Below are 24131 nucleotides of genomic sequence, written 5' to 3' on the forward strand. Positions count from 1 at the left end.
CACAAGTATCTGTGGTTTTGATCCTGAGGAATCAAATTTTTCTTTAGTAGTTCTAGGTGTTCTGGTATATAATTTGTAATCTGAAGTCTTGTGAATTTTGTATCACAGATAAAATACATCAAAATACTGGTTTCACCCTGACATTTTCCCACTGTCTCTCAAGCCTGACTTTAGATGTGGGGTTTTCTTCACTATTGCTTGTTCTTTTGTTTTGCCTTTCTTATGACAGACTGTCAGTAGAGACATTTGTCAGATTTGGCTAGCTGTGAGGCAGACAACTTTGGAGTCCAGGACTGACCCAGGACTGCCCAGCTTACATGAGTTATTTTACTAAATAAACATTTAGGTAGAAGGAGTAGCTGGTGGTTATTTTCTTTGATGGGAATTTTTCCGTACCTTCTTGGTGTTTTCATGGGAAAATAACTAACAGCAGTTAATTGCACTATGTTTTGAATTGACACTGGTATTTTTCGAGTATTGTGCATTTTTGTAATTTGCATAAATCACCTGTGAATACAAGCCAAACACTATTTTTTAACAGAACCTTAGATATTGTATTAAAAGTGTGAATTCTGACTTGCAGTACTTTTTCCCCCAAATTGATGTAAATTCATTTGATATCTGTAAGTCTTTGTGGTGCTGTTTAAAGGATTTTTCTGTGTTTCTTTAATCTGTGTTGATACTGATTATTAGTTACATTTAACAAATAAATATTTAGATTAAATTACTTGCTAATTTGGTATCATTCACTTCCATTTGTGTCAAAAGTGATGATACTTAACAAACTACAATATAGTTGTGAGTATTTATCCAAATGCATTACAGTGCTTGTTTTGTAGTAGTGTAAGGAGTAGTGGTTTATCAAGTACATTTCAAGGATAATAGGTAGATGTGGTATTAATCCCCTCTGATATTTTCCTCTTGGTTTAGTATCCCATTTTATATAAAAGGCTTGCATTAACTTGGGAAGTGAGGAAAATTAAAAGCTTTTTGAGTTGGCTATTTTGCTGTTTGAGTTGTGATTGTCACGTTGGCTATTTGAGCTGTGATCAGTGCTTACTTTTCTGTGGTGCCTTTTCTTCTGATGGCATAAAAACCTGGTGGGATTGTCAGTGTCCATTTTTCACATGGTCATAAGCTGAGATGGGGAGGGAGAACCAGAGCATCTTCTGTAGTGTGAAGTTTTTCAGGGCTGATCTAAACCTTTCTAGAAAATTTCAGGAAACTCTTTAAAAGAGAAAACAGCTTATTTTGCAAGAGGGCAAATGGATAATGAGGGCAATATTGCATGTGGTAAATTTTGGCTTGGGAAATACAGTAGAGGCTTGGCCAGCTTTTTTGCCTGGCAAAATGCACTGGGAATCTGTCTGCTATCTGTGCGCTCAAAACCTGTCTGAAGAGGGACAAAGACTAGCATGTGCAATTGTGTCAGGATTGGTAGGTAGACAGTTTTAAATCGAGAACATAAACATTTTTCAAGGGACTGGATGACACGTGTTAGAAGACTTCAGTAACAGTGTGTATCAATGCTCTCTTCTACATGTAATTAGAAAATGTGCTGAGATCTTTAACAAAACTTAATGTACTGATAGCACTTTGTGACACTTTTTCTGGCTTGAGGCAACAGGTAAAGGTGATCGTTAAATAATTTGCTAGATGGATTTACAAGGATTTACCTTCCATTTGGAGCTGAGTTACAGTTCAGTCTCCTTTGGAACAGAGAACTGTTTCTCCCTGCAGCACCAAAGGGATACTAATCATGTTGTAATTATGTCCCTGAAACAAGTACAGCCTTGGGCCTCCTCACAGCCCAAGGCTGTACTCTTGATTTGGTCTGTTTCCAAAATGATAGCATAGCTGTATTTCAGGTTTTAGAATTATTTGGAGATATTTTAATTTTTTTTTTCCAGAAGTTTAACAGGACATACCAGTAATACTTGTTCAGAATTGAAGGAAGCCATTTCCTGCTGATTTAGATGGAGAATTTAAGTAGACTGTAATTGCTCCAATTAGAATTTGGCTATGGTACCAGACTAAAAATCATAGTGTTTTAAAAATAAATAAATGTTGTGGGAATTTTTAATCTTCCTAAGGATTTGTAAGATTTAGACTGAGAATTGTCTGTCTTGTAACTGCTGAATCTTATTTACCCAGTCATGTTTCATCTTGTCTAAAGTGGAAAAAGTATAGTAAGCTGAACAAGCAATTTTTTGTATGTGTTTTTGAGGGTGAGAGGCATTATCTTTTAAATATTTCTAGTTATTGAGAATAAAGTAGGTAGAAGTTAACCATTACTTTAAATTTGCTCACGTATTACCTTCCTATGTAAAAATGAAGCAAATGTTTTTTTCACATATATACATAGGTTCTTAAGTCTTAACAACAAAAATAAGGTAAATATATTTTATTTATATTAAACTTGTTACAAGTTGTGGCATTTTTCTAAGGATCATTGTTGTGGTACAAAGATGGAGAAAGATTATATCCAAAGTGAGATAAAACAGATTTGCAAACTTTGCGAAAATTAGAAGAAAACAAAATAATTGGACTCTCTCAAATCATTGGTCTTCCAATGTGAACAGAATCAAACAGAAGCTGTAAAGAAAGGAATACTCAACTTAAGAAACAGATCATCATATGGAGAGGAAGCTAACAAGGTAATTCCCTTAGGGAATGTTGGTCTTCAATAAAAAGGCATGGAGTATTTGCTCATCTCCTCTTCAACTGAGTGCCCCAGAATTCATGATTACCAGTTGTTCCTAGAGTATACTTGCAAGAGCCCAATTGCTTGATTCTGAAGAACTTAGTAAGGCCAAGCCTTCTTTGCTCTATATCTCACCATGCTTTTTAGTAGATGATACGGATTTTAATTGATTCATAATATGGCAGAATATGAAAAGTTGTAGAACATTTCCCCTACAGATAGGTACTTAGGGTCCTGTGAGTTTGTTTTCAGAAGTATTTTGTGAGAACATTGAGGCATGTATTTGTTGACTGTGAGGTGCTTCAAAGTTAGACAGAGGTGATTTTACCAGTCTTAAATGTGATGCAGAATATAATCATAGTTTTTACTGCCCTTTTTGATGAAGTTCAGAGGTCTTCTGTCCAGTTTTTACTTTTTATCAGCTGTTTTAGAGACCTTTTACCAGGTCATTTTTAGCTGGTGTAGCCTGTAGAAAGCATTCTTTAGGAGCTGCTCATACCATTTCTGTGTTTGAAGAGGAGCTGTTAAGACGGATGCAAAGTGTTGTTCATCTCAAGGCCAAATACGCTGTGGCAGTAAACCTTCCACAGTTAAAGCATGATCCTCATGCTCATCCCTCTGAGACCCTTGATTTCTTTATAGCACAAGATTTTGTGGAAACTAATGTCCTCTACTGTGCTTGGAGGGATAGTAGACTTCTGTGTTTTTTTCTGCCCAGCATGTTTAAGGCATGCATAACCTTGGGACTGTACCATTCTGTGACCCACCCCTTAAGAAAAAAAAAAAGTCTTTCTAAGCACATACCCTGCATGTTTATCTCAGTCACAACACTGTACTTTTGATACAGTATTATTTAGCAAGAATAGGTTGCAATGGTACCTGCAATGATAAATGCAACGCAATGCTGAACATTGGTACATGCAATGGTATATGAGCATTCTGTCCTGAATATTACTTTCTTTGCTTCCTGTAGAAGCTGGGATATTTGGAAGTGAAGATACTGAAATAAAGTTATTCTTTGAGAACTGAAAACACTGTCAAAATGAAGTGGTGACTCTTTACATGATGCTTGATGCATTTTTTGGCTGTTGCATCAAATTTCCTATATACTTTTAAAAAGAAGCACAAATAGCATATTATTTCTATCAGTGTTAGAATACATTAAATATTTTTAAATTTGGCCAGGGAACAGCAACGGTGACACTATATTCGGCTTTGTTGGCATCACAATGGAAAACACAAATTGAATAAAACAGGTTTTCCTTTCATTTGGCATGTGAATGTTATCTTTTTGAAAAGTTGTTTGTGCTCTAAACAGATTAATGAGAAATACAGGTTTAGACTACTCTTGCTTGAATCAAGAAGAAGATGAAGTGGATGATAACAAGTATTTGAAATATTTATGGTGGAGATGAACAAATAATTTAAAAGGATTGGATTTGAAGGGAGAGTGTAAGTGACATGCAGTTACACTTCCTCTCATATGAATAAGTCTTCACAGGATTTTTGATGAACAAATGATTTATGTTAAACTGTTGGAACTGCAGACCACTCCAACAGAATCCTTGGAGAGCAGTTTCGTTGACTCTAGGAATGTCTGCTGTTTGTTTAAAAGATGGCTTTGGATTTTTATGAATGTGAGTCTACCACATGTATTTTTTTACAACTGCTGCAATGGCATCTCTTATTTGCAGGTGAGCACTTAGCAGTATACAGGGACTACACATACTTGATGCTAACAGTATCCAGATCACACAACAATCACACAGAACTTTCTTCCTACTCTTGCTTATTCTTTTCTTTGTACTTTAAAGCCTAATAAAATTATTTTCGAATTCTTAGAATCTTGGATAATATTTTATTGCATTACCTTGTGTACTATTCATGAATGTTTATTTGACATACCATTGTAACTAAAGATTAATAAGTATTCAAATAACCAAATAGGGAAAAAAGAAAGACTTTTGATTTGGATTATTTGGATGTGTGGGATTAATTCCAGTGAGCATTCTCATGTGGTGAAACACAAGGGCTTAAATAATGGTTGAACTCAGTCAGTCATAGTGATCTTTTGCAGTACAAAGGCCCCTTAGGTCATCTTTCATATAATAATGAGTATGAACCAAGTCATGGTTTGGGAATGGTATTCCCCAATTTAGTACTCCCATTAAAAAGAAGACCATGAGCTGCTCCCCTCCCTCCCTCTGGTGGGAGACACAAAAGGCAGAGGTCATGAATGGAGATAAGAACTATTTACTGGATACAGCAATAGATATGAAAGCAAAAAGTAACAGTATTAATAAAGAATATTAATAGCCAAAGTGTGCAAAGAGGGTCATTCACATGGAAAATGGTCTCCACGCCTGGGACAGTTAAGCAGAGGTGAATGGCTTCTGGTGACTGGAAAAGGATTGTCCTTCTTGGAAGAATCCCTTTTCCCTGCCCCTGAAACTCACATGAGCTGTAACTGAGTAGTATAATGTTTTGTCCATGCCCTGACTTGCTGATCTGGGCTGGAGCCAGGACAATGCAGGAAATAAATTCTGTAAGAACTGTAGAAATCAGGAGTAGAACTTACTTTTCTATGTGTGACCAAGGCTTCTGTTGTGGAAAAAAATGGCTTTGAAGAGTTATCTTACTCAGTTTAAGAATTCAAGTGTCTGGAATGAAAGCAGAAGCTAGAGTTCTAATTGATATTAGTTATTTTAATGGAAATGTTAGAAAGTCTGGCTTGTTTTTTTCAGTCAAGTATTTCAGAAAAATTGCAAATATGGTGGTATTTCTCCATCACTTACTGTAGGGTGCTCTATATTTCTAGAGCAGTTCAGGTGTCAGAAAGAGCTGATAACCTTTCTTAGCGTTGCAATGCCCTATGAATGTCTGCCTCTACTAGCTGTGTATTAGCTGCTCTTTTGCTATTATGTACTGCAGGCAAACCATGGGATTTAATACTTTAATTTAAAGAGGGTAGCAAAATATTAAATATATCATGTTGTACATATAGCCTTTTCCTTTTTTCTCTCATGTTAAAAATGCAGTTGTCAACTTTGGAAGATTAGTTGGCGGATGGAAAAGTTACTTAGGATTTATGCAGCAGTGTAAGTGTTTCTTTCGTAGCTCAGTAATCTTAAAAGTTTCATGCATTGTCTGGATTTATAAAGGTATCTTTTTCTAACCAGCGTGTTACTTGGATGTTTTGGAACATGCTGGTCTCTGCAAAGAAGGCAGATGAGCATATCAGGCTATGTGTGGCATCTCTGGGCATCAGTTGGCTTTCAGTGCCCCCAGATTTGTAAATTTTTGCAGTTCAAATAGTCAGTGTATGTCCCTTGCAAAACTGATGCCACAAAGTAACTGATCTCATCTTAAATGTATGAATAAAGATATTTCTCAGTGTCTTTCTTCTTGGAGTTAATTTACCTTTTCTACTGAGTACCAAAAATGTCAGAAATAGAAATTTAGATGAAAAATTTAAGTAGCTTAATCATCCTCAGTGTCTTCAAACAGCACATGCCTATTTTATAAGATCACTGTGACACAGAGTGCTGAATCATTTTAAGGACAACCTCTGCTTGGTATAGAGTGTCAAGTCTTTATGAGCAATATGCTCAATGTCTTTATGAGCATTCTGTGCCATTTTAGATTCCATAAGACCATCTGAAAATAAATTGGTTCTTATCTCCATAATTTTTTTTCTGTAGAAAATACTGGAGAAGCTGTAAACGCCCATGTACTGGTGTTTTGTTTTTTTTTTTTTTTTTTTTTTTTTCCTTTCCTTTTATATCACTTGTGGTTTTTTTCATACATTTACTTTTCCTTGTGTTTTAAAAATGCTCATTTGGATGACATGCATGGGTGTGCAGGCACGCAAGGTTAAATGTTGGGTCACACGTAAGAGTTTGGTGATTTTTTGACTCATTAGAAGTTTAGCATCCAAATTTAAATTCTAGAAATAAGTGTGAGAGTAAACGTCACAGTCTGTCTCAATAGAAAATAGTTTAAGAATTCTGACATGGATTTCTGTCAATAACTACTTGTTTTAATAACTTCATTTGTTTTAACTTTGCATTTATTACATTTCTTTTCTCAGAGTCCTTCAGAGTTGTTTCTCTGTTCCATGATTAAATGCTGCCTTATCTAGCATTTTCTTTGGTGAGGACAGCCAGTCAGTTTGGGGCTTTTTTATTTTTTTTTCCCCTCTCTTTCTTTTTTTTCAGACCAGTACTTTGTCATATTTAATTGCTCTTCCTAATGTGCCTTTTAGGGATCAGGCATTCTGCTGATCCTCTCTTTCCCATTCTTCTTGTATCCCTGTCTCTTGTGACTCATATTTTTCTCCTTTCTGTAAAGGAAATAATGAAAAATATTCTTAAAACAACAAATGCTTATATTTGTGACAGTGCAAGCCTGTAAGTGGTCAAGTTTTTGCATTGGACAACTGCAATTTTAAAGGCAGATTCTTTCAATTATCTCTAAATGAACGATGTAAGGCTTAGTCCAGTTGTTGTCCATAAGTTTTTTTTTTCTTTGGGAAGACAGTTATGATACATTGAGTAGAGAGTGCATTTATGAGAAAGCTTAATGGTAGTTTCCTATGATTCTCAAAGTCTTGTTTTCCAAATAAGAAACTGCATTCTGTTTTTCAGTGAATGAGTAGTAGTAAAATAATTCAATGCATTTTCAGCAGATATATTAATTCCTCTGAGTAAAATGAATGTCACTAGATCTAAATCAGTTACAACTATGCTATTTATAAGGCTATTTTAAATAAGCATCTGCCCAATTCACATGATAGTTATGAAAACTGGTCCTATCCTGTAAAAAATATAATAGTTGTCAGCTGTAGTTTAACTCTGTAGTTTAATGCAATTTGCATTAGTTTACCTCTTGAGAATCATCTCATAGTGTAGGAATTAATGGAAGCTGCAACTCTGTCTAGTACTTTTAGGGAGTATCCTCATGAGGGACTCTGCAACCAAGTTTGAGTGGGTGGGAAAATACCACAGAGCTACCCAAATTTTACAGGTAAAATTTTGTGTCTAGCTGCATCTTGTGGGTTGGTGTCTGAAGAAGAGTTCATGTTAGTCTGAGTAATGCTTTATAGTGGTGAAAATTTCCAAAGTATTGTGATATAAAGAAACTAAAAATTTGGGATTACAGATTCATGTTTCCTTCTGACAGTTATGTATTTATTTGTCAAATCTACTTGCTTTCCAAGTATAGTAAGGAATTTTTTTCTCCACTGGAGTCAACCTTGCCACTTCTTGTATGTTCACTTTTTGGAATATCAGTTAGTGATTTTTTTTAAGCATTTTGAAAGTGGTTTTGTGCTCTGTTTTCTCATATGATTACACAGCTACTAAGGTAATTGGCTCATTTTCAGGACTGAATTGAACAGGACAATTTTCCAGTAACTGAAACTTCCTAGAACTTCCTTTGTTTTTTGTACAAAGCTCCTTGTAGGTATTGAAGTTTTTGTAGATGAAGAAAATTAAATCAGGAGTGATTGAGCCACAGATCATCTTAGAGAAAGATCATAGGTAGATTTAGGCTTTCTGTGTTAGGAAGTTTGTCTTGCAAGCCAGGAGCTGATGAGAATCCAAACTTTCAGAATGTTTCCATCTGAAGTTGAATAAATAATACTTAATTTATCTTTAATCTGTAACAGCTCATTTTCACCACAGAAAACAACCCAGCTTTAGATTTTTTAGGCTTTGAAAATACTGTGTGGCAGCCCCTGACAATGCACTGCTTGACCTTGCTGTGTGCCATTCTTCTAGCTAAAAAGGCATGCAGGAGGCACACTGACAGTAATCTCTCAGCTTGGCACTTTTACAGTGAGAAGGGCTTACTGTGTAAGCATGAGGCTTAACATGCCATACCTTGTTGTAATTGCAAGTTCTAAGAAGGTCATCTCAGGTCTTTCATCCTTTGGGGTGGATGGGTTAAATTGTGTGCAGTTCATATTATAGCTTATTGGTTATTTGAGTTTTTTAAGTGCAAGTTTATGGACACTAGAACAGTAAATATCATTTGGAGCAAGTACATAACCTTATGAAAAATTCCAGTGTCTTAGGCAGAACTCTTGCACTCCCTTTATTGTGCAAAATTTTAATAGTGCAATTTCTGTCTGCTCAGTCCCTGTCAGTATTAATAGATACTTGTAAGTCCTTGATATCCACAACCAGCTGCAAAAATCTATTTATATGTATTTGCTCACTCTTTCTAGCTTGTTCCCTCACCTATGGTCCGTGCTAGTGAAATTGTTCAGTATCATAGTGACTGTCAGGATTTCAGAATGCATGAGTAACTTACAGTGGGTTTTAATAGTTTTTGTACCTGTTTGTCTCAAACTGATGATTTTTTTTGAAAGCATGATTCTTTTGCTTTCTCTATTTCCTTAATTCTGTACTACACTGAAATTCTAAGGGTAAGTGGTTCACCAGTAGGAAGAATTTACCCAGTGTCAGGATTTCTGCATTTTAAAAGGTTTTCCCATTTTAATAGATTGTCAATAACAGTAATTTCTGAAAGAATTTATTTATGTAGTGAATACTGAACTCCGTAATTTTACTCACTAAATAAAATGAAGGCAGTTTCTCCCTGTCTGTCGTGGTTTATCAGATCTCATGAGAGGAACCTAAAGACAAGGGGTTTCCATCATTCTCTACACAGAGATCCATTTTTGCTGTCTCAGACTGGATGTATCTTGTGGTGGCTAAATGAACTGAGGATCCCAAGTATCTGAAATGTATGATATGGAAGGCCAGGTGTATTCTGAAAGCAAGCATGTAAAGAAAAGTGCCTTCAGATGGCCTGTACTTTGCAATTTTTCTGTAAACAGAATAATGGCATTGAAAAACTCACTGTGAAACCATTTGTTTTGGAAGCATATGTACTGTCCGTTTTGTGTGGCTCCCAAGAGGTGAAATGTAAGGTCTTAAGAGGCTTGGGAAGCAGTCAAGTCTGGGACAGCAGTAGGTGTTATGTGAGATACCATTAGTGTCACAACTGAACTATTTAGTGGATCACACATTCAAGGAAGATGTCAAACATGAGGTTAATGTGAAGAATTTGGGATACAGAATGAATTCCAGAAACAGGAGTTAAATTCTGCCCAGTTGCAGCAACTATGCAAAATTGGGAATCCTTGTTTTGGCTTCCTTACGAGTTGTCTGGAATATGTCCATAACAGGGAATTTGAACAAACATGAGCGAAAAATCTTGGACTGCATTTGATTCAGATTATTTTATGGATCATATGTTCCTGCCCACCACTTCAGCTTTTCTTGTGAAAAGCCAGTAAGTGTTTATAAGCTCTATGCTTCTCTCATGCACGTTTTGGGCGTATTTTGTACTTTTGTTTGTTTTTTTTGATAGAATAGCATGTTAGACTTGCTTATTACAGGGGAAGATCTGCTGGAGGATTTTTATGGATAGAGCTTGCTTTTTTAATGGAAACAGTAGAACCTCACCAATCAGTCAGCCAGGAGGTATGAAGTATCATGGATCGGTTTTCTCAACAACATCAAGACTGCACTTGTAACATAAGCATTATACACAAAGCTTGTTATATTTTCCCCCTTTTTTGTGGAGGGTTTTTCATATGTTTTTACATCCCTGGAGAACAAAGGCATGGAGAGCAACCCTGCCAAGAAGAACTTGGGAATGAAAAGCTGGAAATGATCTGGCAATGTGTACTTGCAGCCCCAAAAGCCTGGGCTGCATCCAGGGTCCTGTGGGCAGCAGGGCAGGGAGCGGATTCTGCCCCTCTGCTCTGGTGAGATCTACCTGGAGCACTGCATCCAGCTCTGGGGCCCCTGCATAAAACAAGACGGACAGGGACCTTTCAGAGTGAGTCCAGGGAAGGGCCACAAAGATGCTCAGAGGGCTGTAGCACCTCTCATGTGACGAAAAGGCTGAGAGAATTGGAACCTGAAGAAGAAAAGACACTGAGGATACCTTACTGCAGCCTTCCAGTACATAAAGGAGCCCCACAAGATGGGGACAAACATTTTAGCAGGGTCTGTAGTAACTGAGCAAGGGGTCATGGCGTTGAGCTAAAAGAGAGTTGATTTAGCTTAGATACAAGGGTTTTTATGCTGAGGCCTGTAAAACACTGGAACAGGTTATCCAGAGAGATATGGTACATGCCCCAACCCCGGAAACAAAATTCAAGTCCAGGTTGAACAGAGGTCTGTGCAATGTGACCTAGCAGGGGCATTGGACTAGATGGCCTTGACAGGTTCCTGTCAACTTAAACTATTCAATGATTGTTTGTAAGTAATAGGCATTAATAATAATTTCATGGAACCTGAGCAGCTCAATGAACAAACATACTATACGTGCTGGAGTATCAACATAGCACCCCTGCAAGGTGGGATATTTTATCCTTTTTAAAACATACAAGCACAAAAGCAATTGCCATATTGAAAATTTTACAGCAAATAAGTAGTAGATATGTGGTCTGGAATCTGGACTTCTGTATGTCTATGGACTGTGCTTTTCTTTCCTGACTCGCAAAAAAAGCAATTACAGAGTTTCATCTGAGTGTCTGAAGTTGCCATCTTTGTACTAGATTGGTATGAACTAAGAATGGTAACTGTCTGTTATGACCAAGTTGAAGATGCGTATTGTTGTTAAGCAATTTCATTTGAATCACATAATTCAAACTTAAACTTTAGATTGTAAGAGGAAGATTTTTCCTGTAACTCAAGTAATCTTTACGTAGTATGGAGTATCATCAGCAACTCCTTGTGAAGATCAAGAAACCTATTGAATAAGGAGAGATATCATAGGCTGTATCTAATCTACATTTTTGTATGTTAGGAAGGAAGAAAGATGTAATCTTAAATAATGTCAGTAAAAATCTGAAATAAGGCATTTCAGGAAGGTATGATGTTGACTTCTTATGTTCTTTTTCTGTGCACAACAGTTAATGTTGTCAAGACAATGGATCTTTAATCTGGATTAAAAAGTGAAAGCATTGTTTCTGTGTACTCGTTTACTTCAGGCTTTTTAAGGAACAACTATAGTAAGTGTTGGATTTAATACGGGTGAGATTCCACTGAAAGTTGTGTTGAGGTCTTTCTTCTTTCCCTGTATAACCCAGAGCTGAGCCATACTGGACAGCTAAGTGTAATTGCTTTGTAGAAATCAGTGGCTTTCTGTCTAGTTGTGTGTCCTGTCAGGTTTAATTATAATCATTTGGGATTTTCAGGCTACATTACATGTATGGAAATCAGTATTTCTGATACAATATGCTGGAGGGATTTCAACATATATAGGTACTGTAGTAAAATACACCATATAAATACATAGAAGACAAGCATGTTTCATAATTGTTGCACACAAGATTTTACAATTATTTGCTTTATGATGCCAAATAAAGCCAGGATATAAACACTGGGTACCATTTCTAACCTAGTGTTTAGTACTTCCCTTGAACATCTTAAAAATTACTGCAGTGTTGTTGGGTACAACAACCATTTTAGCAATATGAGGTATATAATCTGGCCCTAATGCACTTCTTTCTTCTGCCATAAGCTTTAGATAAAAGAATATACCTGGGTGAAGCATGAAGGAAGGAGTGTTTCTACCAAGCATGGACCTCAAGTTCATGCAATATAAATGTATCTTTTCCTCTTTCCAGATGCGTAAAGTCACTTTAGCAATTTATCCTCATGTCACATTACATAAAATTGTGCTGCTATAAGAGAGCCTAAATGTTAATGTTTTGAAGGTAATTTATGGGTGGCATGGGAGAATTAGTAATCGAAACAGTAATGGAATTGGAACCAGCTGTGGAAGCTACATAGGAAATTGTTCTTCCTTCCTGCAGTAACAGAGACATGCTGTAATTTTTAACCCTTGTCCCCCTACCTTCACCCTGTGTTGCAGATCTTCTTTACATGACTAGCTGACAAACACACATACACACACAGAAAAAAACACACAAACACATATACTTTTAATTCCTTACACTAATTATTTGGTAAGTTTGTGGGCAACTGCAGTCATTGTCACTAGGTGGGTTACACATAAATTTCCGTCTCTCAAGATCCTGAAGTAAACTTTTGAATGAATATGTTTCACAATAACAGCTGTAGAACTGTTGAAAAGTGGAGCCTGTGGTCATCTCTCTCTCTCTTGACCTGTAATGATTTAGTTTGCTGAAGGTAGTGATTTGCTAAGACCGTAGGGAATGTGAAAAACTTCACCATTATTGCTGAAAACCTTATAGCAGATTCCTTGAAATAGGTTTTATTTATTCCCATTTTTTCAGATAAGGAAACTGAAGTATGTAGAAGTCAAATAAATAGCACAGTTAAAGGTCAAGGATTGGTCTTCTACACCAATGGTGTATTGTTTTGATTTTGGTCATTAAAACACAGTTTAAAAGAGTTGGCTTGCTAATGCAGTTGCCATTGTACTGGTATAGAGGTTGTATTATCCTGATTATGAAAGTGTATGCTAACATGTTCACCAGGAGGCTTACAATGAGCTCTTTAAATAAGGCCCTTTTTGATAAGAGGAAAAATGGATTTTATTTCAGTTGTAGTAATACCGTTTCTGTCTTAGGTGGCAATTCCATATATTGATTATATCTTGGTTTTATCGGTTTTTTAAGTTTTGCTGAGCCCAGGATTGTATTGCTGTTGATAGACTTCATTTCGGTGGTTACACAACTTTCAAAAGAAGCTTTAACACTTATTGTACTGCATATGTAATTTTAATGTACTTCTGTGGAAGTGCATGTAACTGAAATTGGGTTTTGCTTCATGACTTAAAAGGCTTACTAGCATTTTTGCCTTTTAAGTATATGGAGGGGAGGAATATTTTTTTGAAAAAACATGTTCAACTTTGTACTGGTTTCTGAATTGTAAGATACTTCATAAGTACTTCTATTTTGACAGCGGTTAAATCTAGAGAACAGTAAAGCTATTTTAAAGAGTGAAAAACATCTAAGTGTTCATGGTTTATCTTGATGAGTCAGGTGTAAGAACTTCATGCTCATTATTCCCTAAAGTTTGCCAAATGGTGGTAATGATAAAGTGTCTGTGTAGTTTAGATAAAAGATATTTTGGAGCAGGTTTAATGTAAATAATTAAATGAACTGGCTAGCAGGCTGAAAAATGTTAGGCATTAAAAAATGTTAAGTTCAGTCTGGTTGTGCATCCTATGTTTTTGTTTCGGATTCTTTAATGGGTGTCTTTTGTGGCATATTCCTTGTGGTAGAAATCCCACATAGACTCTGTGGTACAAAACTATACACAAGATGAATATAAAATAGGTGAATGTCCAATCTGAACTAAGCATTTGGCACTTTTACTCCAAATACTTAGAAGTTCACAATTATTTGTCCTTTCTGATTTCATAATTAAGCTATGGTTTGGAAACCTCCAAACCTGAACAGAGCTTTCAGAGTTTGTTTTATTTCTCCTCATTGTCAGCTGATCTATGGTTGTGTGAGTTGTTTTACTGTTGCAGCATAAATGGAAGTATTCCATTATGTTAAAACAAAGCGCTCTATTCAGGGAATAAGGAATAACCTGAATAAAGGATATGCCTGACTGAAAATGCTAGAGATTTTTTTCATTCCTAACATGTCAGGTAGCAGTAATGTTTTGTATTTTTTTATTGTAGTAAAACAGTGTCTTGACTGAACATGGGTGCTTTTTGGTGGTATGTGGCAGTGGTACATACAGTTTCAGCAAATTTGAAGTATTTCTATTTATACCCATTTGCAGCTGAGAAGGTAAAGCTGAAACAGGTGGTTATATGAATGGAATGTAACTGGAATACTCAGCTTCAGTAAACCTGTCTTCCAGAAACTGCAGAGGAAACTTGGATGAGGCAATTTTGGATTTAAATCAGTTTTATTGATGATTATAACTTGTTTTAGAAAAGGCTCAAGAGAATTTTTTTTGGTGTACATTATGAGAACAATTCCCAGGTCATAATAATTAATTTAATATAAACTATGACTTCATAAATTGAAGGCTTGTTACAAATTTAGAAATTTATCTGAATGAGATTTTGGAATCTAGATGAAAAATAGCAACCTCCTGAAATGTGTCTAAAAGTAGGTCCTAGAAGATAGATCAAGTGGGCTTTTTGCTGTACTTCAGAAGTATGCTGTTTATCTCTAAAAATGGTGCTTGCAAATATGCTGAAATTCTATTTGTAATACCTTTTCTAAACTGCTAAGCCATTGGAGTCTTTTCAGAAAGGGATATGCTGGTAAGTGGCATGAAAGAGAAGGGGAGAGATAATTGATGTTACCTGTTGTGTCATGGCACAGTCTCTGAGTTAGCATTTGACTCAACATCTAATAAAATATGTTGTGTCTGTCCTATGATAACAACAGAAATTTATTACTTTTACGCAGTCATGTTGGAATAAAGATTTAATCTAAGGTCTTTTTCCTTGCTGGTTGAATCTGACAAAACACTTTGGTTCAGATCATATGAGAAAAATTACACGAATCTGGGAATTAGATGACTTCGGGAGAAACTAGCCACTAGTACTGTTTTCATGTTGAATAATTGAATTTACATCCTGTTGGTATTTAAAAGGAAGTTCGTCTGTTTAAAGCACCTTTTAATTTTTGAGTGTGCACTGAAGCAGTATCTGTTAATTCACTAAAGGAAAGAATAACATCTTGATCTTCCTATACTTAAAATTCAAGATGTAAATATTCTGTGATGTTTTGACTTACCTAAATTGAAGGCTGGAAACTGGTAACAATATAATTTTGAAGGGCCCTTCTGATATTTCTGTTAATTTTGAAGGTTTTTCTGCATTCATCATGCAGTTATAGTTATCTATGTTTTTCCATGAGTAATGGAGATTTTGTTATTTTGTGGGAATGACAGCCAAGATAATTCATAGCATAGCATGCATCCTCCTGTTTTCCAGAATGTTTTCCTTTGTTTTCAGACCAGAAATTTAGATAATACAGACTCATGTACCTTGATTCACCCAATATAATCAAGGCATCTATGCTAGAAATTCAGATGCTTTGCTCTTTCCTGAATAATTCATGAAGAGGAGAGGTTTCAAAATACTTTTGGTTTTTTTGTACACTGGTTCTTCTTCTTCTTTAGTTATTTACTTATTTTTGGAGGCTGTATAGGAAGTCTGAAGAAAGTTGTTTCCATATTTAGATGCATCACATTTAGAAACTCAGATTATATGAATCTGGGCCAAGCTGAGTTTAATAACATGCAAGTTTGCATGAGAATATATCTGTCAATTCTAACACCTAAAAGAGAGGAAATTAAAAGTCGTTGAAATGTCCTTTCAAATCTGTATGCTTCCTTCTGCATGGAAGTTTGTGGATAATGCACTCCTGTAAACCCAAAAAAATTTACATTTTTCTGTTGCTGGAGAAGAGCATCTTACCCATCTCTCGTATTGTAGTTTTTAATACTTTGTCTTTCTCTTGAGTGTTCACTTGTGGAACCTGAGTGTATATCTTACGTGTTTATTTTGAGTTTAATTTACAGAGGAAAAGAGTGAAAAATTTTACTTGGTATACCTGCCTATTTTACAAGTAGTGTGGTTTTAATCAGGGCATGACTGTGGAACAGAATGTGACATCACTGTGTGTTTGTTTGAAAAACAGGTTTAAAAAAGAACAGAAAAAATAAATTAGGACACTTACTACTGCCTTCACCTTTCACTGCTGTCATGGAAAATTCATCTGGGTGCCTAACAGCTGAAAACATTTAACTAGTTTGAAAAGAGGAATGAGGGATGTTTTCTTCCAGATTTGTGAAATACACCCCTTAACCTCCTTTTATCTTTCTTCAAATAATGTTTCAGACTTAATATTGAAGAACAGAATAGGTTCTGTTCTCTCTGTTCATCATCACTAAAATAGTCTCTTAATTTCCTTCTTGCATATTGAACTTGCATATGGAAATTGGATGTGAGATGGAAGGGAAGAAACTACTTTTTGTGGGCCTGAGTTAATTCCGATGTAAGAAGGATGCAAGTGTCCCCCTCTGAAGTTTTATGGACTTCTAGAACTTCTTTACACTGAAAACAAGGGATGTTTTAAGGGTTTTAAGTGTTGTGTTTTAAGAGAGAGAATACTTGACCTGTAAAACAAAATATTTTGATACGGATAAGCAACAACAAGCACGAGTTGAAGCCTTCTGCTATTCATATTAACATATGGTTGTGCCTACATACTTTAGCACTTGGACCATATTTCTTTGGTGGTCACGATAAACAGTGGTTTTTCTCCAGAATTCACTGGATTTCTGTGGTATTTTATCTGTCTAAACATTACAGGCTGTCCATGGAGTCTCCCTCTCTGTAGATATTCAAAACCCACCTGGCTGAATTCCTGTGTCACCTGCTCCAGGTTGGAGGGGTTGGACTGGATGATCTTCAGAGGTCCCTTCCAACACTGACCATTCCATGTTTTTGTGAAGACCTTGTGCTGTTGTACCTGTCTGCTTTGGGAATTACTGTGTCAGATATTCCATCCTTTCTGTTGTGATTGTTGATGAGTGGTCTGCCTATTTTTTTCCTAAAAATGTTTTAAGAGCTTTCCCTCCAATATGTAACATAATTTACAGTATGAACGTTTTTATAAGAAGATATTACATTTCTCTTTTTAACTCTTCGCTGTCATCTTGATTAACTTTCTTAATTGCACTTGTGACTTTGAATGCTTTGCTGAAGAAAATAGCAGAGGGATGAATTTGCTAGTATCTGATTTCTGCACTGTCAGTCTGTATGCTGGTGTACAAAATAAAAGTCTTTGAAAGGGTCTCAAAGTTTCCTGCACTTCTTGCCTTGCCCCTCAGCAGTGTGACATTTGCTTTTCCATGCAAATCAGGAATTTTCTATGGGAAGAGAATAAGCTTTAATGAAACTTTCAAGAAAACATGAACATTATGTATTTAAACAAAAGGCACAAAAATAGGAAGTCCTTTTTTCTTAATTGCCAGAAGGCCTAAGATTTGAATGACTAAAACACCGCCTTCTGTAGGGGGACCTTTTTTGTGGAGAATTAAGTTCTTAAGTAGATGGTCGTACTTGCATTACTGTTTGTTGCTAGGGTTTGTTGTTCCTTTTCCATTTCCACCAGCTGTTCCTACTGCCCATGTAGTATTCCAGTCATTTCCATCTGTCTTCAAATAAGGCAGTAATCATCTGTGTCAGACCACCTCTGTGATACTTGTTCTGCAAAACCTGTATTTTCACTAGAAATAGAGACACGTCTGTGAAGTGTATCTTTTGCCTCCTTCTCATCATTCCTGCCCATGAACAGACAGCATCTTCCCTGTGAAGTCTATCAAACCAGAGACCCAAAAGAGTAGGATGTGTGTACCCTTGGAGCTGAAGGGTGTTTTTAGTATAGTAGAATCACTTAGAATTATTGAATGGTTTTGCTTGAAAGGTACCTTAAAGACCATCTCATTCCAATGTTCCTGCAACTAAACCAGGTTGCTCAGAGTCCCATCCAGGCCTGGTCTTAAAAACTTAGGGACGGGGCATCCACAGCTTCTCTCAGCACTGTGCTAGTACCTCGCCACCCTCAAAGTAAAGAATTTCTTTGTAATATCTTACCTAAACCTACCCTCTTTCACAGTTTAAACCTAGTCCCCTTTGTCTTAATGCTACATGTCCTTGTGATAAGTCCCTCCAGCTTTTTTGAGGCCCCCTTCAGATGCAGGAATAATGTTTGCCAGGGCCTTCTCTTCTCCAGGCTGAGGAATGCTCCCTTCTCGCAAGAGAAGTACTCCATCTCCCTGATCAATTTAAAGGCTGTCTTAAAGATATTTAAGGTAGGCAGTAGCCAAACCAGCTTTAACCTTTTCTCTTACTCAAGACAGAGAAAGTGCTCTGCTTTTAGTTCAACGAGGTGCAGTTTTGCATTTTTTTCTCCATGCTGTGCCTTAGCTCTGCTCTCACAAATGGTAGTCTTTTCAAGTTTTCAGGAAGCCAGTGTTTCAGTAGAGAACTGAGAACAAAGGAGCGATCCAGACTTTTTTCCATGGCAGCATATGATCTTGAAGTTCTCAAAGAAGACAATTGCAAACACAGAGAAAAAAAGATGTGCTTTTTTCTCTGTAAATTATCGTATTGTATGTACCCAGAAAAGTTCCTATTTAAGGGCCTGATGTGTGAAAGATTACCTATAGTTTGTAAGTTTCTTTCATACAATATAATTTCCATTTATATACAAACCTCTGGAAGCTGAACAGTAGAGGTTCTTTTAGGTATAAATGCATCATTTTTCCCTTCTCTGGTTGACCATGAAAAAAGAGTAATTTTGGTTTATTCGACTTTTTGTTTCTGTCTTTGATTTTTCTCAAAACATTCTAGGGAGACTAATGTAGTTTCAGCCTCTGGATGCTAGTGGCATATTTTCTGAGTATTGTTTGAGAATAAGGAAGCTCCCAAAAGTAGCAAGGGAAAAAAGCCATCCACAATATTTATTGACAGTGGTGCAGTAAATAGAAGATTGTTGTTAGACACAGGAGTATAACACTCAGCTAGGGCTGGAATTCCCTGAAAAAAATTGAAACTCCATACTGCAGATGTGATGCTGATTTTCAGTGTCCCCTTTGCAGAAAATGCTTTTAAGGTAAGACTGTTCATTTTGAGAAAAAATTGTGAACTTGTAGAATACTCTATTTCACAGATTTAATATATATTAATCTTATATCAGCCAGGGAATTGAGAATTTTTGTAAAAGTATTAGGAGATATGTCAACACCATAACTATTTTCATCTGTTTGTGCTGAAGCAGAAATTTAAAATATTATCTTTTTCTCATGGGCTTTAAAAGAAAATAATAACAGCAGCAACAAAAAACACCCTGGAAATCCTGTGAAGATTTTACCTCCTATAATCACTATACAAATTTTGTAGAACAATATTAGTGAAATCATATAATCAGTTTGTGTAAAGTTAGCATCTGAAATCCAAGCAACAGCTGAAGTCCTAGAAGTGCAGGTACAGTTCAGGCAAACTCTATCTTGACACTTTTTTCACACTTACAGTAATATTCCAGTATACATGATATCCAGATGTTCAAATCAGTCTAAATGTATTAGCTATATTTCCCTTTCAAAGTGTGGGGAAAAAAAAGGATTTTATGGCATTCATTATTCTTTGGAGTGTAATAACTGGAAAAATGCAGTAGTGCTGGTAGTTACGTCTGTGTGCACGTATAGGCATGTGCTGTAGCACATTAGAGATACAGCATTCTGAGTTATTTAGGAAGTTCATGGTTAACTAAAATAGAATAAGCCACCTTGGTTTTTTGTAAATATTTAGCTAATTTGAAGATGTTATGCCAAGATACGTTCCTGGATGTTGTTATCTTAATTTTTTGTTTTGAATAGTCTAAACAGTTACTTTAACTGTCAGGCATCCCTTGGACCCTGCAGAGCTTAGCACCAGTAGCAGTCGCCAAGTGTCTGACTTTTAGGCTCAGAATGTTTGATTTATCAGGTGGCAGAATATGTTCCTGTCTGTTTTTCCTCTCTAAAATGAGTAGCCAGAATACTGTTCAATGTGAGTGTGGTGTAAAGCAAAAATGTTTTCATATTAGTGCTTCACTTTTCTCATAAAAAAGGGGATTTAATTATTGTCACCTGAGGGAGCTAGCAATTAAAATAAAATTTGTTCTAGATAATTTTGTTTTTTAATTTTTTTTTTTTGGCTTACTGAAAGACCTTTGAAAGTAGTTAAGTACCCTCTGAAAACTAAATGCAGTGCTGACACAATATAGACATACAATACCTACCTTGGCGGTAAGTTACATGGAATGAAGAACTGTATAATTCCAATGCAGAAAAGCAACCTGGCAGTGATTAAAGTAAGAATGCAGCAATGATTTCTGTGAAAGCTTTTGATTCACAAAAATCTTTTTTAGTACATCTTTTATTGTGTGTGATGGCTGTTGTGGGTGAATCCTGGAAACTGTTTGCTTTTCACACTTTGGTTTTTATGGAATGTGCTTGGATGACAAGTGCCGGCAATGGCTGTTGAGCAGTTTTTTGCATCCCAAGAACAGCAAATACCAGTTTATAGTGTAGGGAATGATGGAGCATTGAAAACTTAAAGCTTATAGGATGTGGTGTAGTTACTGGTAAACCTTTGCTGTTACCTTGTGGTGGCCTGACCTTGGCTGGATGTCAGGTGCTCACCATGCTGCTTTATCACTCTCATCCTCAGCAGGATGGAGCAGGAGAAGATGGAAAAAAACGCACATGGATCGAGATAAAGGCAGATTAATGAAGTAAAAGTGAAGTCCACACCTGGAAACAAGGGAAAGCAGAGGATTTATTCTCTACTTCCCATTAGCAGGGGATGTCTTGCCACTTCCCAGTAGGGCTTCATTGAGCAAAGTGGTTGCTCTGGAAGACAAATTATGAAAGCACATGCACAGCCTCCATGCCCTCCCTTCTTAAAGACCATCTCATTTCAACCCCTCTGCCATGGGCAGAAGCACCTCCTACTAGAACGAGTTGTTCAGAGCACCATCCAACATGACCTGGAATGTTTCCAGGGATGAAACATCCACAGTTTCTCTGGGCAACCTCTGCCAGTGCCTAACAGCCCTCAAAGTAAAGAATAGTGCCTAATCTAAGTGTACTCCCTTGTAGTTTAAAGTTAAGGGTAGGTGTGGCTAAACCAAAGATAAGGAAATTTCTAGTTTTGTCAGAGAAATAAAAGATGGAACTGATAAAGAAGATAATAAAAGTATGAAGGTAATCAGCCTGATGCTATGGAGACATTTCTGTGAAGCATGAAAAATAGTGAAGGGATTGGCAGAGATGGATAAGATGGAGATTTAATGTGTAGTATAAAATGTGCCTAAAATTATTTTTAAATCATACTTGGCAACAGAAAATTATAGCAAAGATGTTAGGCATCAAGAGGATAGATAGTGTCTGTTTTAGGAAACTGGAGTGGTGCCAGATGAAGAAGCATTTTGAGGGTAATGATTCACATGACCTTTGTAGAAAATTGCTCAAAAGTACTTGAGTACTTCCATTACATTTTTTTCTGTGTGAACTAATATCTTCCAAAGAGAAAAAAAAAAAAAGAAAAAAGAAGATATTTTCATATCTTAAGATATTTTAGTCTTAAGACAGTGTCATATTTTTAAAACAATTATTTATCAGTTTTGGGAGTCTATTCATGCAAATAAAAATGTGAAATCAGTCTCTGGTTTGTGATTTTCCCATTTCTTCTCCTCATGTTACTACTGGTGTGAAGGAAGCCTTCTTACTTTTACATATATATTGCATTAATGGGGTTTTTTTTTGGGATAGTACTGTTTTCACAGAGGTGGATTTTCTTTTTTTCCAGAACCCTGTCAAGAAAATCCCAGATTCTCATGAAATTACACTCCAGCATGGAACAAAGACAGTAAGTGATACCATGTTTTCAACTCTTTGTGCTTTTCTAGAACTGTGCCAGTCTGTGAAATAGGTTAACAAATACTTACCAGCTAAATTCAAGAAGCAAATCCTTGATTTGTTATTTTAGTTGGTTTCTTTTCTTAGTGCAGTTGAATGTATGTTTCATGACTACCTCTTCAATTTCTCGTAATAACCTAAATATGGCTCCATTTGACTCAACTGCAGTCTCATTTTTATCAAGCATGGTTCTCTGTAATTGTTAGAGTTTTTCTTCTAGGATAGACCTTCTTAATATGTAGACATGGGTCTAATCTAGACCTTTCTTTGGTCATGGGTTTAAAGGACTATGTTATTGCCAATGACTTCTTTGCAGCTAAGTACTTCATTTTATTTCAATCTTTAGTGCCTTTTTATACAACATTCTCAGTTTCTTGAGATCTTGTCCTTCCTTGTCTGTGACTGCATCTTTTCTAGTTTTTGTCTCCACTACTGCTCCTTTGCCTTCTTTTAAAGAACCACAACGAGCTTGGAAGTATCTTTTTTTGTTCTCTATATATCTATCTCTGTATCATCACATCTTCCAATATAAATTCAATTGTTTTTGTGGGCTGATTGACCTGTAAAAGTTGCATTGCACAACACTGAACAAAATAGAGTGGATTTTTCTACACATAGTGCATGCAACTGCTTTGCATATTAATTTCTATGGATAGTAGGTTTTGCAGAGTAGTGAACTAGTGCAAATCAGTTTCCCATTTTACATGTAACAGTAACTGCTTCTGCAGTATGTTTCTTGAATACACGACCTAACAAACTTTGTTAGGTAAATGTTTCTGATTTATTTTTCTCTATATTAAACCAGTAAATCTTTTCATGGCTTCTTAGAGAGCAAGCTCATTTTATTTCTAACTAAAAGGCTTTATAAAGTGGAAGTTACAGTTCTGGAAGACTTCTGAGATATTTTGACTGCAGGAGAATGCAGCTGTCATCACCTTGACCAGAGGTGAATTGTAATGTGGGATATATATAGCACAGTTGGATTAGACTGGATGCAGTAAATTAAACATATTGAAAAAAAAATCTATTCTGTAGAAGGACTGCCTTTTTTGCTTTTGTTTTTTTGGTTTTTGTTTTAGAACAGTGAAACCATTTACCCCTGACCTTAGACACATAAAGATGGGAATAACTTCATATCTTGATTTTGGTGTTTTGCCCCAGTATTTTTAAATACAGTCTTCTCATTATGTTCATACACTGTACTGTATTTCAGCTAACCTTATATATCCCATCTGTACCTCTTCAATCTAGTGAATGTGGATTTGATGATGACTCTATTCCTGTGCAGCTGAGAAGTCTCAGGAAAGATTTCCCAAGCTAGAGAGTCTTCCCAGAAAACTGATTAATTTCCCAGTTGTATTGCTTATACAGTGTAATAGGAATTACTGTTCCCAATGAAACTTCATATATATTTTTTATTTCTCATGGTACTTTTGATATATAGGTGGGTATGAGAAAGAATATGAAATATGTGCTTTCTAATATCTCATTTCACAACTGCTCCCTCATATAGAAGTTACTGAATCGAGCACTTGAGTGTTCTGATTAATCTGGAGATGCCCAGTTTTTCTGCATGTCAGAAATCATGAATGAAATGGCTAGGGTTCAAAATTTCCATTTAAGTTGTAAAAGGGACATATTCCTTTTTGAAATACATAAGAGATTTCACATTTTAAAAGATTTCTGCAAGTGAATGCCTCTGAATTACAGCAGAACATTTAGATGAAGGAGGAGTCAGTTGCCTGGTGAATAGGATCATAATTTCTGCCACATCTTGGTTGTTTTGAAAGCACTATTTTCAGACAGTTGGGTATACTAGTATTCGAAATACTGTGAGGTACCTGTGTTATAGAATCACAGAATTTTCTAAGATGGAAAGAGACTCACAAAGAAGATCAAGTTCACTTCCTGACCCTGCACAGCACCGTTCCCAAGAGTCACACCAGGTACCCAAGAGCATTGTCCAG

The 24131-nt window shown here is 36.2% G+C and overlaps 1 protein-coding gene across 5 annotated transcripts in view; it reads left to right on the forward strand.

The window, feature by feature from the left end:
* WDR70 (WD repeat domain 70) overlaps positions 1 to 24131 on the forward strand; it is a 127963-nt gene that overhangs the window by 14343 nt on the left and 89489 nt on the right. For all 5 annotated transcript variants that reach the window (XM_064405728.1, XM_064405729.1, XM_064405732.1 and 2 more), the window contains exon 6: positions 22055 to 22114. In XM_064405728.1, coding sequence (XP_064261798.1) covers positions 22055 to 22114 — 60 coding nt within the window. The remainder of the gene's footprint in view (positions 1 to 22054; positions 22115 to 24131) is intronic.

This window comes from Passer domesticus, chromosome Z (genome assembly GCF_036417665.1).
Source record: "Passer domesticus isolate bPasDom1 chromosome Z, bPasDom1.hap1, whole genome shotgun sequence".
NCBI classification, from domain to species: Eukaryota; Metazoa; Chordata; class Aves; order Passeriformes; family Passeridae; genus Passer; species Passer domesticus.